This window comes from Carassius gibelio, chromosome A7 (assembly GCF_023724105.1).
Source record: "Carassius gibelio isolate Cgi1373 ecotype wild population from Czech Republic chromosome A7, carGib1.2-hapl.c, whole genome shotgun sequence".
Classification (NCBI taxonomy): Eukaryota; Metazoa; Chordata; class Actinopteri; order Cypriniformes; family Cyprinidae; genus Carassius; species Carassius gibelio.
In genome coordinates, this window is record NC_068377.1 from 29,043,497 (window position 1) to 29,061,876 (window position 18,380).

At 35.5% G+C, this 18,380-nt stretch overlaps 1 protein-coding gene across 5 annotated transcripts in view; it reads left to right on the plus strand.

Annotated features, from left to right (window-relative positions):
- The window catches only part of LOC128017095 (dysferlin), a 68,337-nt gene continuing 49,957 nt past the window's right edge, over nucleotides 1–18,380 (plus strand). For 2 of the 5 annotated variants that reach the window (XM_052602285.1, XM_052602283.1), the window contains exons 1-19: nucleotides 2,088–2,524; nucleotides 8,574–8,629; nucleotides 8,839–8,930; nucleotides 10,129–10,234; nucleotides 11,277–11,391; nucleotides 11,571–11,788; nucleotides 12,693–12,821; nucleotides 12,912–12,974; nucleotides 13,073–13,123; nucleotides 13,295–13,325; nucleotides 13,536–13,651; nucleotides 13,763–13,889; nucleotides 13,966–14,069; nucleotides 14,156–14,224; nucleotides 14,306–14,349; nucleotides 14,438–14,520; nucleotides 15,920–16,035; nucleotides 16,884–16,997; nucleotides 17,107–17,284. In XM_052602285.1, the coding sequence (XP_052458245.1) occupies nucleotides 2,431–2,524; nucleotides 8,574–8,629; nucleotides 8,839–8,930; nucleotides 10,129–10,234; nucleotides 11,277–11,391; nucleotides 11,571–11,788; nucleotides 12,693–12,821; nucleotides 12,912–12,974; nucleotides 13,073–13,123; nucleotides 13,295–13,325; nucleotides 13,536–13,651; nucleotides 13,763–13,889; nucleotides 13,966–14,069; nucleotides 14,156–14,224; nucleotides 14,306–14,349; nucleotides 14,438–14,520; nucleotides 15,920–16,035; nucleotides 16,884–16,997; nucleotides 17,107–17,284 (1,906 nt within the window). In that variant the 5' untranslated portion in view covers nucleotides 2,088–2,430. Of the gene's footprint in view, nucleotides 263–2,077; nucleotides 2,525–8,573; nucleotides 8,630–8,838; nucleotides 8,931–10,128; nucleotides 10,235–11,276; nucleotides 11,392–11,570; nucleotides 11,789–12,692; nucleotides 12,822–12,911; nucleotides 12,975–13,072; nucleotides 13,124–13,294; nucleotides 13,326–13,535; nucleotides 13,652–13,762; nucleotides 13,890–13,965; nucleotides 14,070–14,155; nucleotides 14,225–14,305; nucleotides 14,350–14,437; nucleotides 14,521–15,919; nucleotides 16,036–16,883; nucleotides 16,998–17,106; nucleotides 17,285–18,380 lie in introns of those variants that run through there. The other 3 variants (XM_052602286.1, XM_052602284.1, XM_052602282.1) reach the window with 3 other exon arrangements.

Below are 18,380 nucleotides of genomic sequence, written 5' to 3' on the forward strand. Positions count from 1 at the left end.
CTTTCTGTCATCTCTTTTCATTTTCTAGTCTTGGAGTGAAAACCAGGCTGATTCTTTGGGACTTATCTGGGATCTAGACCCCCCCAACCCCCCCCAGTGGTCCATCTCTGTGTGGGACCACAGTGCGCTGCTGTTGTCACTAGTAGCGGATCCTGCCATAACCACTGTCCACCCATGCTCCGGGTATTTATTCTCTGTGCCCAGAATGTGCTGACGCATGATGAGGACATTAGCGATACCTACTGCACCGTCACTTATGAAGGTAGGGGCCAGACCAGGATGAATGAGAGAGCAGTTTTCTGAAAGATATGTTGTAGAGAGTTTGCTAGAATACCAATTTCTTTTCTGCACAATCACAGTCATTGTCTTCTCTCACTGTCGTGTTGTCAGTCTTCCTCCTTTGCACATTCCATCAATCAGGCTGTTATTGTCAAAGCAGTTGCAGTCTCTCTGTCCCACTCTTGTGTATATTTATGGGTGTCCAGTTGCACTTGGAATATGTGTGTATATGAAAGAGTGCTGCAGATCTGCTCAGTGTTTCTAAGAGATGCTGTGTCATCACAGTCTGGTTCAATGTGGGGCTCCTTGTTGCTTTAGATTCAAAGCTTTTAGGGACCCATAATTCATCAGAGATGGATCTAAGGGGCATTTCACATTCATTTGATGTTGACAAATCTGACAAAGAGAATAAAACATATATATAATAGAAATAGAAGACTTGCATTTTAAAATAGGTTAAAATAGAAAACAGGTATTTTAAATTGTAATGATTTTTCTCAATAGTACTGTTTTGCTGTATTTTGAACAAATAAATGCAGCCTTGGTGAGCATAAGAGACTTTTTCCAAAATTATTAAAAGAATATCTTACCACCCCCAAACTTTTGAAAGGTAGTGTACAGTATGTCTGATCCTGACTGATCAAGCAGCTGGTTGTTTTAATATTTTCCTGCCCCCCAACCACACGGATGTACAGCTCAGTCTCCCTCAGGGTCAATACCCTCTGTGTTTCTTTGGTAATGCAGTTTGTTTGCTCAATAAAGGGTTTGTTGTTACTGAATCATGAGGCAAACATATACCAGTACAGACACAAGCAGAGATAGCTATGTTAAAGTGAAAACTTTGCGCAAGATTCACTAGAAACTGTGCTTTAGGCGTCTAATGTTGCATTAACGGTCCATATTCTCTCAGAGAGGACACGAGACGAATCTACTTCATATGCTGATAATGGTAGCCTATATAGCTAAATGTTAAAATTTACTCCCTTAACATTTCTCTTGTGGCCTGAACATAGGCTATTAAAAAAAAAAAAAAAAACTAAATAAAGAGAAGAAACATAGGCTTTTTCGTGTTAAACAATTTTTTTCTTCTTCTTTTTAAAAAAAAAAGTCGGTGCTTGAAATAGGCCTAAAGCTTTTTTATTGATGATTGCAGTGTTAATAATTTTAATTATAGGCAGGCATACAATTCATTGTATAATAAACCTGTATTAAAAGAACTTTAAATCTTTTTTAATGAGTAAGCTAGCCTAATCTTTTTTATCTTCAGTTATGCCTATGCAGTGATGCGATAGTGAAGCTTCTGCATATTAAGCTAGTTGAAAAATGTATCTTAATGTAAAAACAAAACAAGCTTTAGGAGACAGGAAGATATGTGTTCAGGCTTCAGAAATCTGAGTCATGGCAGTAGGTGGTGCTCCTTGCCTGGAAATATCAGCTAACAAGTAAGAACTCTACACAGAGACAGCAAAGACTCTTGAAGTACAGTATACTGACATAATAAAATAACTCTAACCAAGGTTTGGAAATGCATAGATGAGGGGATTTCAGTATTTTTGTAGGCAATTAAATCTAGTGCCATTAAATCTACACTATACACAATTACACTAATTGTCACAGGATGATGTTCTTAAAAGTCCACTGAATTATACACGTTTTTAAAATGTAAAGTGATTTTATATTCCTTAATGTTTTATATTACAATTAAAAAGTTATAAAGAAAAGAGAGATGATGAGAGTGAAGCACAAGTTGCAGGAAATGTTTAAATTTCCTCTTGAGTTATGGGCTGGGTCAAATGGAGAGGAAAGTGTGGTCCACAGTAAGTTTGGCTCCGTAAGTTCCTACAAGACATTCTCTGTGTACACATGTAAGAAGTGCTTGCAAGTGAAGATTGTGATAACATTTATCAGTTCGGACCCTTTATCAAGGACGCAAACAGAAATTGTTTTTTAGGATTGTGGTGGACATTTACAACCCCCCGATACATTCCATTTTGGACATCACACCCATCTTAAGCTTTGGACCTAAAGATCACAAGACACGGTTATCTTCAGAGCAACCTTTGTGAGGGTCCTGCCGGGATCTCTCCTTCTTTTGTGGTCTGATGGTAGTTTGGCCTGCTTCTTGCTGGAGAGTTTGGGCATCAAGGCAGTATGTTGAGGTGTTTGTTACAGAGGGCGACCAATCTGAGAAATGTAGAAAAAGGGGAGAGGCATAGTGACCCACTTGCAAGCATCACTTTCAGAGGTAAGAGATGACATCAAACATGTGATTGCCTGTCCAGCTCAAGGCGTGAAAAAGCAAGATCTTTCATGAAACTGGTGCAAATGTGAGGTGAATGCAGATTTCAGTCATTTAGACTGTTGGGTACATGAATGTTATTTATAGATCATTTTAATCTCAAACAAGTATAGCAAAATTGCATTTGTTTACTAACATTATTAGTTTACAGATTGAAAGAGGTCGAGTTAGCGGGACCTTTTTTTAGTCAGTCTGACATTGATTGTTGAAAGGGAGAAATGTAACAAATGTTTTGATAATTTTACTCTAGGACGGAAGGTCATTTCAGATCAGTCATCAGTGCAAAATGCTTTATCTAGACGATTTCTGGATAGATCTGAGCTTGGTTCATTATTTTATTAGTTTTTGCATTGAATGAATGAATGCGACGGACGCTAGTTTAAGACTACCTCGTAAACTAAGTGGCAGTTCCTCTCATTGTTCCATGTTTCCTGTTCCAGCGCAGGGATGTACAGGAACATGCGTTCGTGAGCATGTGGGATTGATGAGCTGGATGTGTTTTTGTATTCCGAGTATCCATGGCAACAAAATCCTCTTCTTTCTTTAAACATGGTTCTATTTGATTGTCTAAATGTTCACAAAACAAGAAGATATATTAAAACAGAAATATTTTAAGTTAGTAAACAGTAGCTAATAAAGATGTTAGTAAAGTTAAGAAAGATGAGGTTTATTTGAGTATGACTTTATTTTGCAGGATGCTGAGAGAAACAATGTAGTTCCTTCCATGTGTTATTTAGCACTTGGCACACTGCTTTGGAAAATATCAAGGAGAACAGAAATTTTCTAAATTTCAATTGGATACTTTTTTTTGGATACCAAGCCCCCCCCCCCCCCCCCCTCAGAGAGTAGTATTGTTCGTGGTGCTACATTGGTTATATAGTTGATTCATTCATTCATTTGCTCCAGTTTTATTTTTGTATTATTAGCATATTTTGAATTAGTTTTTTTTCCTCAATGTATTTTTGTATTTACATAGTTTTAGTAATTTTATGTTTGTATTTTTATATTTCTATTTAGCTATCATTTTCCGTTGTGGTGGCAATGCAACCTTTCTAATTTCTGTTGAACATTTTCATGTATTTTTTTATATTTTACTTGATACCAGTTTTATTACAATTAACAACCGTTTAGGATAACAATAACAAAACTGAGTTTGTTTTGAGTTTCATTTGTTTTATCTGTTCATTCATACTTGATTCAATTTTGTTAAATCATGTCAAGTCACCTTTATTTATATAGTGCTTTAAACAAAAAAGATTGTGTCAAAGCAACTGAACAACATTAATTAGGAAAACAGTGTGTCAGTTATGCAAAATGTCAGTTAAAGGCAGTTCATCACTGAATTCAGTGATGTAATCATTCAGCTCACTTCAGTTTAAATAGTATCTGTGCAATCATTTGCAATCAAGTCACCGATATCGCTGTAAATGAAGTGTCCCCAACTAAGCAAGCCAGAGGCGACAGCGGCAAGGAACTGAAACTCCATCGGTGACAGAATGGAGAAAAAACCTTGGGAGAAACCAGGCTCAGTTGGGGGGCCAGTTCTCTTCTGACCAGACAAAACCAGCAGTTCAATTCCAGGCTGCAGCAAAGTCAGATTGTGCAGAAGAATCATCTATTTCCTGTGGTCTTGTCCCGGTGGTCATCTGAGACGAGGTCTTCACAAGGGATCTGTATCTGGGGCTCTTGTCCTGGTCTCCGCTGTCTTTCAGGGCTGGATCCGAGTGACTGTAGTGACCCTCTGGATACAGACTGGATCTGGTGGCTATGGCGACCTCAGAATAAGAGATAAATGGACTAATATTAGCGTAGATGCCATTCTTCTAATGATGTAGCAAGTACCTTGGGTGTTCCCTAGTTCCAGTTTACCTAATTAATGCAGCCTAAAAATCCTTTAACAGATTTGGATATTAGAAGCATATTAGTGTAATGTGTAAGCCAGGTTAAAGAGATGGGTCTTTAATCTAGATTTAAACTGCAAGAGTGTGTCTGCCTCCTGAACAATGTAGGTTATTCCAGAGTTTAGGCGTTAAATAGGAAAAGGATCTGCCGCCCACAGTTGATTTTGATATTCTAGGTATTATCAAATTGCCTGAGTTTTGAGAACACAGCAGACAAGGAGGACTACAATGTAACAAGAGCTTGTTCAAATACTGAGGTGCTAAAACATTGAGGGCTTTATAAGTAATAAGCAAGATTTTAAAATCTATACGATGTTTGACAGGGAGCCAGTGCATTGTTGACAGAACCGGGCTAAAATGGTCACACTTCCTGGTTCTAGTAAGAACTCTTGCTGCTGCATTTTGGACTAGCTGGAGTTTGTTTATTAAGTGTGCAGAACAACCACACAATAAAGCATTACAATAATCTAACCATGAGGTCATAAACGCATGGATTAACATTACTGCATTTGATATTAAGAGCATAGGCCATAATTTAGATATTTTTTTGGGATGGAAAAATGCAGTTTTACAAATGCTAGAAACATGGCATTCTAAGGAAAGATTGCTATCAAATAGCACATCTAGGTTTCTAACTGATGACGAAGAATTGACAGAGCAGCCATCAAGTCTAAGACAAGCAAGTTTTTAGGTGCTATAATTCACACCTCTGTTTTTTTCAGAAGTTAGCAGTAAAAAATGAATCATCATCCAGTTTTTTATTTCGACTATGCATTCCATTAGTTTTTCAAATTGGTATATTTCATCGGGCCGTGAAGAAATATAGAGCTGAGTATCATCAGCATAACAGAGAAAGCTAACACTGTATTTCCTGATGATATCTCCCAAGGGTAACATGTAAAGCATGAAGAGTAACAGCCCTAGTACTGAGCCTTGAGGTACTCCATACTGCACTTGTGATCGATATAACACCTCTTTATTCACTGCTACGAATTGATGGTGGTCATATAAGTATGATTTAAACCATGCCAGTGCACTTCCATTAATGCCAACAAAGTTTTCTAGTTAATAGTGTTGATTACATTATTTACGTTTTTATTGAAAGATTCTTTTAATCCCCTTATCTGTGCATTTTATATGTTATCTTGACATGGAACAGCTGTGACTTTCCTCTAATCATTACGGATGGTCATCTCTTTTTCCACGTCTTTGTCATGTGAAAAGGCTTCCCCTCATTCTGACAAAAACACGCACTCTACTCTAGAGTCACTCTATCTTCTCTATAAACAATGACACCTAACAACTGAAGGAAAATCAGGTGTTCTGGCCTTTATTCTGAGTTGAACAAGGATAGGTCACTGCATCAGGTCTTGGGATTGTGTCACATCTGTGTCTTTTTCTTATTTGTTTTTCATTTAGTTCCTGTAATTTGTTAGAAATACTTTTATTTTACTTGTGATTAGTCTGATTCAGAGTGATCTTGTGGTTCCGTGTGTGTACACGTGTATCTTCTGTTGTATGTGAATGTTCGGGAGAGGGGATGAGAATGGAAGACATAAAATTAGCTGCAGTAAGTGTTTTTTCCTCAGGCATGGTATCAAATACCATTTCCATTTATAGACATCACAGATGCAAATTACCCTCCCAGTCCAACTGCCAGAGTCCTTAGTTTGAGTTCTGAGTAAGCAACAAGATATGCAGACAGTGCAAGAGAGAGATACATGAGAATTTGATGGACTTTGTGCAGAATGCAAGTGTTTTTAAAATGAAAGGTATTGACAGAGGAGGGTGGACTGTTAGCGTTGCTGACAACCAACAGTTTTGTTTAGTTTGTTTTGTTAATGCTGACAATATGGCAAAACCGAAATTGTTTCAGTATCTGTATGCGACACACATCCAGTTTGTGTTTAATACAAATTGAATAGATGTATTTAGACCGTGCCTGAAACTCCAGGATCTCAGTTTTGTTATTTTTAACTCATATTTATCAAAGCTACAGTTTCCTGACTATTTCTCAGATTGTATTCACCCGTGGACTCCAATCTGATGTGTTTTGAAATGCACACTGAATGAAGCCCAGGACTTTGAGGGCCATGGTTAAGAACATTCCATCCAGTTTCCGTAATATTTTGGTGGAGGATGTCATGGCATGCCAGTGTTTTCCTCATTCTTTTGTTGTCCTCTCCTGGCTTGTACAAAGGTTTTCAGGCTACAGGTCTATTTCAGGCAGGCAAAGAGGTTTTCCCACAATGCCACTGAGCATGTCTCTGCCACAGGAGCTTGTTTTTGATTCATTCACTCCTCTTGAAATCTCCAATCAAAACAGGAAGATAAACAGAGATCTCAGCCTGAAACACTTTATAGCATGACAAACCAGTGGTGATTTAGAAGGTTACAATGGATACACCATGCGTACCATGGATGCATACTATTGGTAGCATACTTTTTTGTGTGTGTGACTACTGTTTGTAGCAAAAGGTTTCAAAACAGCTTGAAAAATGTTTGTCTGCTCATTAGATCAGACAAATGAGCATAGATTTTCCTTCACCAATATGGGCTCAATGTCAAGCCAAATCAGTGTCCCTGTGGAAATCTTTCAGCTGTATTTGTCAGGTGGAAATTAGTACCCATTGTCCATCTTCCTCTCACTGAAAACATTTTCAGCATGGATTTACTGGAGGCCAGCCACTGCAGAATATTACGTCAGATACACTGTCCTCGTATGACCCTTTCTGATAATACACATGATAGGTAAAAATTGATAGCCTGAATGCACTGTAAGTTGCTTTGGATAAAAGCGTCTGCTAAATGCATAAATGTATTTAAATGCAATTTTTTAACAATATGTTTTCCTGAACAAATAGTTTTCTTTTGTTTTAAAATAATTTTTCTGAATTTAAACAGTGACGCATTTGATTAAGTAAAGATTTATTTTAATAACTTACAACCTTGCATCTAAATCAAGTTTTTGAATATATCAGGAATGCTCAGGAACGTAATTCTCATAAAAGGATTTTGTGTATGTAATTAACATCAGTGGTGGATAAAGAATCTGAAAGCTACACTTAAGTAAATGTATAGATAACTGACGATAAAATGACTTTGGTAGAAGTTGAAGTCAAGGTTTGGAATATACTTGGGTAAAAGTTTTGTGATATGTATTGTACTAAAGTATGAAAAGTATTTTGTAAATATTAAACGTACTTAAGTATTGAAAGTAAAAGTACAAGTAAATGCAAAATGGAAAAGGAGCAAATACATTTTAAAAATTGTTCTATACACAGTTTGAGCAGTGAGATGTGTTCAGTTTTAACTCTTTTTTCCATTTTATATCTTTGAGTTTGAGATAAGAGGCACTTCATCCTGTACTTAGTCTCTTTCATTCCAACATGTTTGATGTAAAACATGTTTGATATTTTCAGCCGATTTTAGAACACATTGTTTTCATTTGTCAAAAGTCTTCTAACAATAAGGTGCACATGAGTTTGTGGAAATACTTGAAAGTCTGGTAACGTTCGTGTGTGGTCCTCAGTCATGTACTAGTGTATGATGGATAGTTTTCCTTAGTCACTATTGATAAAGTCAGTAAGTGTATGATTACTTGTGATTTAAAAACCTGATCAGACTTGTTTGCACATGAGCGAAGGTGTTTTTTAGGAGGCTAACTTTAAGCTCCAGACCACTGATTCGTCAAACATTGCAGTCTGTGTTCTTCCGACTTTATTTTGTAGTAAGTAACAAATATGGTTCGGGCAAATGTATTGGAGTAAAAGTGTAAATCTTAATTAGGAAATGTAGTGAAGTAAAAGTGAAAGTGGATGGTAATATAAAAACTCAGGTAAAGTTCAGATTCTCCCAGAAAATGCTTAAGTTATTTAGTGTTATTAAGTATTATTAATGTAACTTTATTACATTACACCACTGTGTAACATACGTACACTACTATACACTACCGCTACCACCACCATTGGTCAATTTAATGGATTGTTGCTGAATAAAAGTATTGATTTGTTTAAAAAACAAAAAAAAAAAACCTAACTAAATCAAACTTTTAAATGTTAGTGTTTTTTTCTTTTCTTTTCTTGTATTTGTAGGGACTAAAAAGAAGACCAAAGTCATCAAAAATAATGTCAATCCTGTCTGGAATGAGGTTGGTTAATTGCTACAGTAACACTTTATTTTAAGGACCTATTCTTACTATTAACTAGCTGCTTATAATCATGCATATTACTAGAATATTGGATGTTTATTATTACTTATAAAGCAAATATAACCACTGTTGTTACTATAATGAGATTTATAAACGTTTGTCAAGTCATTATTCTGTTCCCTTTCATCATCCCCTTTTCTTTCTCTCAGGGCTTTGAGTGGGACTTGAAGGGTGTTCCTTTAGAATCCGCAGCAGAGATTCATGTTGTTGTCAAGGACCATGAAAAAATGGGCAGGAATAGGTAAGGCCTCTTAGTCTTTTATTCTCATTTTGTCTCTATTTCTCTTACTTTTCATAAGAGTGTACGAACGTGTCCCGTATATTACGTATATTACGCAAAAGCAACTCCTCTGTCAACATGAAACAATTCAGCTGGGAGAGCTGTAGAATTCAAGGAATGCACCATTGTTTAAAGACTAGTGGCATTAGTGTGGACCGTGTTAGGCCGTTAAAATGTTAGGCCTCTTATCAAGGCTGCATTTAATTTGTAAAAACACAGTAATAACAGTAACATTGTGAAATATTATTACAATTTATATATTAAAGAAACATTTCTTATTTTTAACAGCGTTGAAAACATTGTGCTGCTTAATATGATTGTGGAAACTGGGGAGCATTTGGCAGAATAGCATTTATTTGAAATAGAAATCTTTTGTACCATTATAAACTTTTCACTTTTGATCCCTTAAAGCATTTTCGATAAAAGTATTAATTCCTTCAAAAAAAAGCCCTACTGACTCCTAACGGTTAAAAAGTAGTTTTAGGCTTTCCAGTCTATTGTAGCCTTTAAAACATGGAACCAATAAAATCTTTTAATATAACCATCTTTTCCTCGTTGTGTTGCAAAAAGTGTAATGAAGTCTGCATTTCTGTAGTGGACAATTTATTTGACAAAACCCAATATGTTTTAAAGGACTAAATCAGAACTCAAATAAAAAACTCAATAATCTACATGCCAAAACATCGATCTGTTATAGCATTATTTTATTATTTGCGTTTTGTCTGTTTGGTACTTGAGCAAACAAACGAAAACCTTACAGAGATGAAAATAGTCAATGAATGCAATATAGACGTAACACATTTGAATACTGGGTGAAACATTATCAGTATAATGAAGGAATAAAGTAATAGGAGAGGAGGGAAAGAAAAGGAAGGAAGAGGGGAATGCCCACAGGAAGTGATATAGCATCAGGGTGGTATAGCATGTCTCCTCTTTCCTTTCAAACCTTATCTGAGCCTAAAAATGAAACAGAAGAACAGCAATTTTTAGAAAAGCTGGCCAGACATTGAAAAATCTGTCATTCAGGGTCAGATGCATAGTCATGTGCCACAACTGTTAAGCTCAGTAACGGTTTGACTGTTTATTTTTATTTCTTGGCATTATCCCAATCTTAAAATAGCATGACAGTTGTTTAATAGTCCTTTGTGCATCTTTACAGGTTTCTGGGGGAGTGTCGGGTCGCTCTTCGAGATGTGCTCAACTCTCCCAACCTAGCTGCTACTTTCACTGTGTCCCTGGTGGACACCAAAAGGAACAGCACAGGGGTGCGTTTCTCTGTTCGTCACTGTTTACACTGACTTAAACGTCTATCAAATGTACTTTCACGCTAACTGACTGAACAACATACAGCTCGGACCTTTCCTGTTGGTGGCAACATCCCACCTTCATGTCTACTACACTCTGAGCATCCCCTATCCGTACAGAAAAGAATATTTTCCATCATAAATTCACGTCATCCCTGTCCCACATGTGATTTAAGAAGAAATACTACAAGGCTAGGTCTTATACAATAGAGTGCCACTTCCTGGCATTGTGTGTAAGAGTATATTTGCGTGTAGGTTGATGTTGAGTGATTCGGAGCAAAAAGAAGGAGAAGGAAAGGTGGAGTTGGTTTTCTTAGCTCCTTTTCATCCGTGTGCTCTTGAAATAGCTGATTCCGGAAATAATTTCAGGAAAGTACATTATAAGGTATCACCCTGCCGCCGGTCTAATCTCAAAAACAACTCCTGCATGCCGCTTTTCTTTCCCACCCTTCCCAAAACAGTTACATCTTCATTTAGAACTTTGATAATAATTTCAGAATTAATCAAGTATTTCTTTTAGGTAATTGGACATTTAGCAGATACACAAATATAAAACTCTATTAATGAACAAAGAGGGGAAAAGGGAAAAAACAAGGAGACTAGCAAAAGATAGAAGCAGCATGATTAGGTTTCTTAAAACCTTAAAGAGTTAAATGAGGTAAAACTACAAAATAGAGATCAAATATGAAGTAAACAGTACTATTGTGAAGTATTATAATTTTATATAATATATTAATATTACATTGTAAAATGTCATTTATTACTGTAATGCCAACATGACCCTTCAGAATTTCTTCTGATATGGTGATTTGCAGCTCAGGAAACATTTCTTCTTATTATTAGTGTTGAAAAACAACTGTGCAAATAGCAAATATATGTTTTTGGAAGTAGATTTTTGTTGCAGATTTTTATATTGTTGTTGCATCATTGCAAATCTTGTGCTCTTTTCTTCACTCTCTCTGAGAAATGTCAAAACATCTCCAATCTGTGTTCCCTCTTCCAGGCCACAGTAACCCTGCAGGTTTCCTACATCCCTCCTCCAGGGATGGCTCCCATCTTCCAGCCTCCTCCACAGCCAGAGGCCCAGCACACCCCAGTGGAGCTGGACACAGTTACAGGTCAGTCTGCTAGCACAGAAAATACAGTAGCTCCCATTCATACACACATGTGCTGTGAGATCCCTGTTAAAGTATGCCTAAAATAGATTTCACTAATAATGTAGTTGTCAACTGAGGGCTGCATCAATTTGATTACACATTTGTGTGATGTGATTCATCTGAATTGTGTATACATGTAGTTTTCTCACTGGACACTATGGGCGAGGAGGACACTGAGAGCATGCTGATGATGGAGGTGGTGGAGGAGCCTGAACCTGTTCCAGGGCCCCAGGGACAGGACACTGGGGCCCCTACAGCACCACCCAAAAAGGCTCCACCAAACTTTAACCATGGCCTTAAGAAAAAGAAACGCAACAACAACAAGTCCCCCCTGTCAGACAAACCACAGGACCTCCAGGTGTGTATGTGTGTGTATTTTTGTGTGTGTGTGAAGCCACAGTTTGCTTTGTCATGTCATATGCCATCATATTTCCTCAAATAAATGTTTTTGTATATCTCCGTCAGTCAGTTATTATGCTGCAACAAAAAATATCTTGAAAATAAGATGTAATAAGTTGATTAATAGTGGTTAATTATATTTATCTGTATTAAATGTTAAACCTTTTCCACTGGATCCCCTTAAATGTTCATGCTGCACGTCTGCTTTTAAAAGAGTGCCACCTTGTGGCAATACAAAGTAGGTGAAGTAAGTCAAAAATGTATTTTGGTTTCAAATTGGTTTATTTGCTCCAGGCAGGACAATGTATCCTGCATGTTAATTAAACACATGTCTGAGCACAATTTTTAGAACAGATCCAAGAATAAGGAAAAGTTTAATTTGGATTTGAAGAAAATACATAAAGTATACTTAAAGTACTGTATATTTAAGCCATTAGTTCTCATCTCAGCCGGATGATTTGTGAAGAAATTTGCAGAATGATATATATAAATAAATAATAAGATCCGACTAACAAAACAATCCATCATTTGACAGAAAAATAAATACCTTTAGGAGGAAGAAGAAAATTCTTATTTTTATTTTGTTTTTGATGTTAAAAGCTGTGCATCTAATCAAACTCTTGGTGTAAATACATTTTTCATTTGATAGTGGCTTGCTGAATTAGGCAGATTCCAGCATGAAGATGACATGTCCTTGAAGATTTATATCATTAATAATAATAATAAGAAGAACAATAATAGAAACGTTTATATAGATGGATAATAGGTGGTTATATCCAAAGATGCTTTAATTTCCTATTTAATAATGTCATCATCAATGACTGTAATTATAGAAACATTAATTCAGTGTATGTTGAATCTAGGTACGGCTGCGCATCATTGAGGGAAGACAGCTCCCTGGTGTCAACATTAAACCAGTTGTCAAGATCACAGTTGGAGGACAGACAAAGAGAACACGCATCAAGAAGGGCAATAACCCATTTTTTGATGAGGTCACTTTTTTTACTGGAGGAATAAAAAAGTTATAAATAAATGTATATACACAATAAATTTAATTGCACGCATATATTCTTGACTTTCAGACTTTTTTTCTAAACTTCTTTGAGAAACCATCAGATCTTTTCGATGAGCCTATATTTATAACCGTAAGTTATATTATTATCATAATGAATGTAGTTGATGTTGCTGTTCTCATTTAACAAAATCCTTCAGCTGTCTTTATCTTCTCTATGCCCCTTCCCAGGTATTCGACTCCAAGTCACTACGGAAAGACTCTTTCATTGGAGAATTCAAGGTAGATTTGCTCATATTTCTTATTTTTCTTTCCTCATTGTCTGCGTTTGGTGGTTTCTTCTCATTTCCAATGAGTTCCACAATTTCTTTAGTATTTTTTTTCTTTAGTGGTCACAGGCATGTGTCTGTGCTAATGATAGTGCTGAGTTTGTTTCATTGTTCTATCTTTCAGCTGGATGTTGGCACGGTGTATTCTGAACACCGTAAGTACCTCATAGTCGTAATGTGATATTAATTGCTCTTTTCAAAAGCACCAGTTTGATTGCGTCTCAGAACAAACTAAACTCTAGACCTGGACACTGTCTTAAATATCAGTTTTGAAATTCAATTAATCTTGTTGCCTCTAAAATTGAAGCTAAAGAGCCCCACAGTGTTTTATATTTAAAATGATTTTTTTCTGTTCCACTGAAAAGGACATGCTATTCTCAGGAAATGGTTGTTGCTGGCAGACCCTGATGATATTTCTGCAGGGGCTAGAGGTTATTTAAAGGTCAGCATGTTTGTGCTGTCTGCAGGTGATGAACCTCCGGTAAGTGAGAGATGGATCGTGCATGATTCGGCATTAAAAATAATAATAATAATAATAATAAAACCTGATTGCATTGTTTTCTTTTTTGAAAACACCAATGTTGTATGTCAGATGGATAAGAAAGAGAGCCTGGAAGAAAAGGAGGATATAGAGAGCAACCTGTTGAGACCAGCTGGTCTTACCCTGACAGGAGCCACGTTTACCCTCAAAGTGTACAGGGCAGAAGACCTGCCTCAGAGTGAGTATCAAACACGTCGGTGTGTAGATGTGTGCGTTCTCTGATTCATCTCTTAATCTGCTCTTTCCCCGGATAGTGGATGAAACTCTTATGGATAGTTTCAAACAGATATTTGGTTTTGAAACTAATCAAAAGAACCTGGTGGATCCATTCGTGGAGGTCAACTTTGCAGGAAAAACGGTACTTCTGCTTCTGTAATTGGTTTAATCATGAGGTATTCATTAAGTTGCTGAAGTGAAACTGACATTAAATTCATATATCTCTAGATCAGTAGCAAGATTCTGGAGAAAAACGCCAACCCTCAGTGGAACCAGAGCCTCACGCTACCCATCAGGGTAAAGGACATACACTCACATCGCAGAGCAACATAACACGTCCTTCATTAGATCTATTAGTAAGTTTTTTTTCCTCTCCAGTTCCCATCCATGTGTGAGAAGATGAGGTTACGGATTTTAGATTGGTGAGTTAAAATTATCTTCCTTGTATATGTATATATATATATATATGTAAATATAACTATACTTATATATAACTACTTACTCTCTTAGGGATCGTGCTAGCCACAATGATGTTATTGGCACTACACACTTATGTATTTCCAAAATCTCAGCCCCTGGAGGAGAAATTGAAGGTAGGCTGTGTTTTGTAATGTACACATTGTTAGTTTAAAGCTGTTGTCACTGTTTTGCTTTACAGCTTTTGTACTCTCTATACCAGTGCTCCTCAACCTTTTTAACTCCAGGGTTCACAACAAATGCATTGCAGAATTCTACATTTTCAGAGCCAGATGTCCTTTGGGGTTCCCAGTCTTTTCTTACCAATATTTTTTTTAATTACTTTTCCAGTCAGTTTCCTAAATAAGGATTTAAAAAAATTTACAATTTCTACCTGATAAAATATTTTAGAGCATGGCGTAACTGGAACAGTGTATATTCATTATAAAATTTCCATAGAGTTTAAAGACTTCATAAATTTTCATGACTTCACATGCAATCACATTTTTGGCATTAGGCTACCTCATCAAGGTTTTTGCAGGACTCTATGAACCCTGGTTCTTGAAAGATGAAAGGGGGTTCACCTGTTGAGGGGGTACATTTTTGTTTTATTTTCATGCTTATTTTAAATAATTTGTAAGTCATCTTGACATCCCTTTGGAAGTTTGTTGAGGCCCCTTGGTGGGCCCCAGCCTCTTGGTTGAGAACCACTGCTGTACTATTTAAAGAATTTATGAAGAAAGTGCATTATTTTTATGCACAACTAAAAACATTAATTGAAAGCGAAGTGGCGTGATGTGGGGACAAGCATGGTGTCCCATACTCTTAGTGCTTTGCTTTTATCCCATCCAAGTGCATACACACATCAGTGAGAAGTTGGGGGTTCGGTACCTTGCTCAAGGGCACCTCAGTCGTGGTATTAAGCGCGGAAGAGCTCGCTGGTCAATCACTCCCCCAATCTACAATCCCTGCTGAGACAGAGACTCAAACCCGTGACTAATGGGTTATAAATCTGACTCTCTAAAGTCTAACCATTTAGTCATGAATGCCTAAACATAACTGCTGAACAATGGTAGATTGTCAGTTCCCAGAGCAAAAGCTTATTACAGTCAGTCCTTCCCAAAACTTATATCAGTGGTTGAGCCAGAATATTACATGTCGATTCTCTCAATCAAACAGCAGTGGTATTTTAGCCTTATTGTGTCTCAAAATTGTTATTTCTCTATGCACTCAGATGAGTTTCCTCCCAGGACCTTTCACATCACCAGTATGTGTGTCTCTCTCAGTTTGTGCGCTACCCTTCCTGTAGATCACACCTGTCAGGTTTAGACTGATATTGGGCTGTAGTACTTTGTTGCATATAGCTTTATTCTGCTGGCCTTTAGAGAAGTTTTTTTCCATGACTAAATGGAACTGTATTTGCCACTGAATCTATGTCAAGAAGCAATGTGTCAATATGGCCATTCATTTACATGTACAATTTCCATTGTATTTTTACTGTCTAAATCTGGCTGTTCTCCATTTTATGTCAATAAGTGGATGACAATATAGGCTTTCTTCCGACCTTTGGCCCTTGCTACATCAACATGTATGGGAGCCCCCGAGAATTCACAGCCTTCTCAGACCCACATGAGGCACTAAACATTGGAAAGGTGAGATTTACTTTTATTTTACTATATATATATATATATATATATATATATATATATATATATATATATATATATATATATATATATATATATATATATAAATAAATATATATATATATATATATGTGTGTGTGTGTGTGTGTGTGTGTGTGTGCATAAACAATTGATACAGAGTTTCTTAGAGCTTGTTTAACACATTTTTATATTAACATGTTATATAATAATTTTTATATTAAATATTTTATATTTATTTTTTAATGCTTCCAAAGCGTTTCACTGTATTCATTTTCTAAATATAATGTTTTTGTGTAAACAACTATTAATATTAATATATTTTCATATTTTTATGTTTCTAAACACCAAAATTGTTCCACGTATTCTATTTTTCTTTTACTTATTTTAGAATGCTTACGTTTTTTTTCTCTTATTTTTATTTCTTATTTTTTTGTCTTAATTCTACTTTCTTTCTTTTTGTTGTTTTATGCTCTTGTTACTTCTAAATTAAAAAATGCTGTAATGATAAAAATAATTAATTTCTTTTTTGCATAATCAACTTTTTATTCACATTTTTATGCGTTTAAACATCTCAATGGTTTTACTGAATTACAGCTTTCTTTTTTTGTATATACAAATATTCTTATTTTAATTTGAAATCTTGTTTACATGTTCCTTAAATCTAACTTGCAATACCTAGGAAAGTGGCATAGCATACCCAGGGTCCCCTTTATCTGATATTTGTCTGTACTTATAGATGACTTCAAACACCTAGCTAATTTAGTTTGATTATTGATTTGTATTCGAACTATTTTAGGAATGAAGTTATGATGAGTGTGTGTGTTTTGACACAGGGAGAGGGTGTGGCCTATCGTGGACGTGTGCTGTTGGAGGTCATCACAAAGCTGTCTCATCAGGTGGAGCAAAAGGTTGAGGACATACACCCTGATGACCTGCTGGTGGTAGAGGTGAGATCACAGATATTCTGGCTGGGTTTGGCACCAGATGTGGGATCTTGTGCCACAGGATAAATCAATTAATAGAAGTGAAGGACCTCTGTTGTATTGTGTCATACAGAAATTCATGCGGAAGAGGAAGTACTCCCTGTTTGCTGCATTCTACTCAGCCACGCTTCTTCAAGATGTGGATGATGCAGTTCAGTTTGAAGTCAGTATTGGCAACTACGGCAACAAGTTTGACAACACCTGTCTGCCCTTGGCCTCCACCACTCAGTTCAGCAGGGCCGTGTTTGATGGTGAGAAACCACCAGAGATTTATACCTGAAAATGTTCTAAATTTTGGCTAAACAATTTACATACATATTGTAATGCAACAAGTTATATATACAGTACAGACCAAAAGTTTGGAAACATTGCTATTTTTTATGTTTTTGAAAGAAGTTTCTTCTGCTCATCAAGCCTGCATTTATTTGATCAAAAATACAGAAAAACAGTAATATTGTGAAATATTATTACAACTTAAAATAATAGTTTCTATTTGAATATACTTTAAAAAAAGAATTTATTCCTGTGATGCAAAACTTTCAGCATCATTACTCCAGCCTTCAGTGTCACATGTCATCCAGTCTATCACATGATCATTTAGAAATCATTCTAATATTCTGATTTATTATGAGTGTTGGAAACAGTTCTGCTGTCTAATATATTTGATGAATAAAAGGTTAAAAAGAACTGCATTTATTAAAAATAAAATTAAAAATTAAAAAAAATAATTTTTAAAATATATATTGTAATAATATATTTTCTTAACTATCACTTTTTATCAATTTAACACATCCTTGCTGAATAAAAGTATTGATTTTATAAAAAAAAAGAAAGAAAAAAATTACTGACCCCAAATTACTGACCAGCAGTGTATATTGTTATTACAAAATATTTATATTTAAAAAAAGCTTCTTCTTCTTTTTTTTTTTTTTTACTTTTTATTCATCAAAGTATCCTAAAAAAGTATCACATGTTCTGAAAAATATTAAGCAGCAGAACTGTTTCCAACTTTGATAATGAATCATCATATTAGAATAATTTCTAAAGAATCATGTGATAATGATCCTAAAAATTCAGCTTTGCATCACAGAAATAAATGATAATTTAAAGTACAATACATTTTAAAACAATTATTTGAAATTGTAATAATATATCACAATATAATTTTTTTTTTGATCAAATAAATGCAGGCTTGATGAGCAGAAGAAACTTCTTTCAAAAACATTAAAAATAGTAATGTTTCCAAACTTTTGGTCTGTACTGTATATATATATATATATATATATATATATATATATATATATATATATATATATATATATATATATATATATATATAATTTTTTT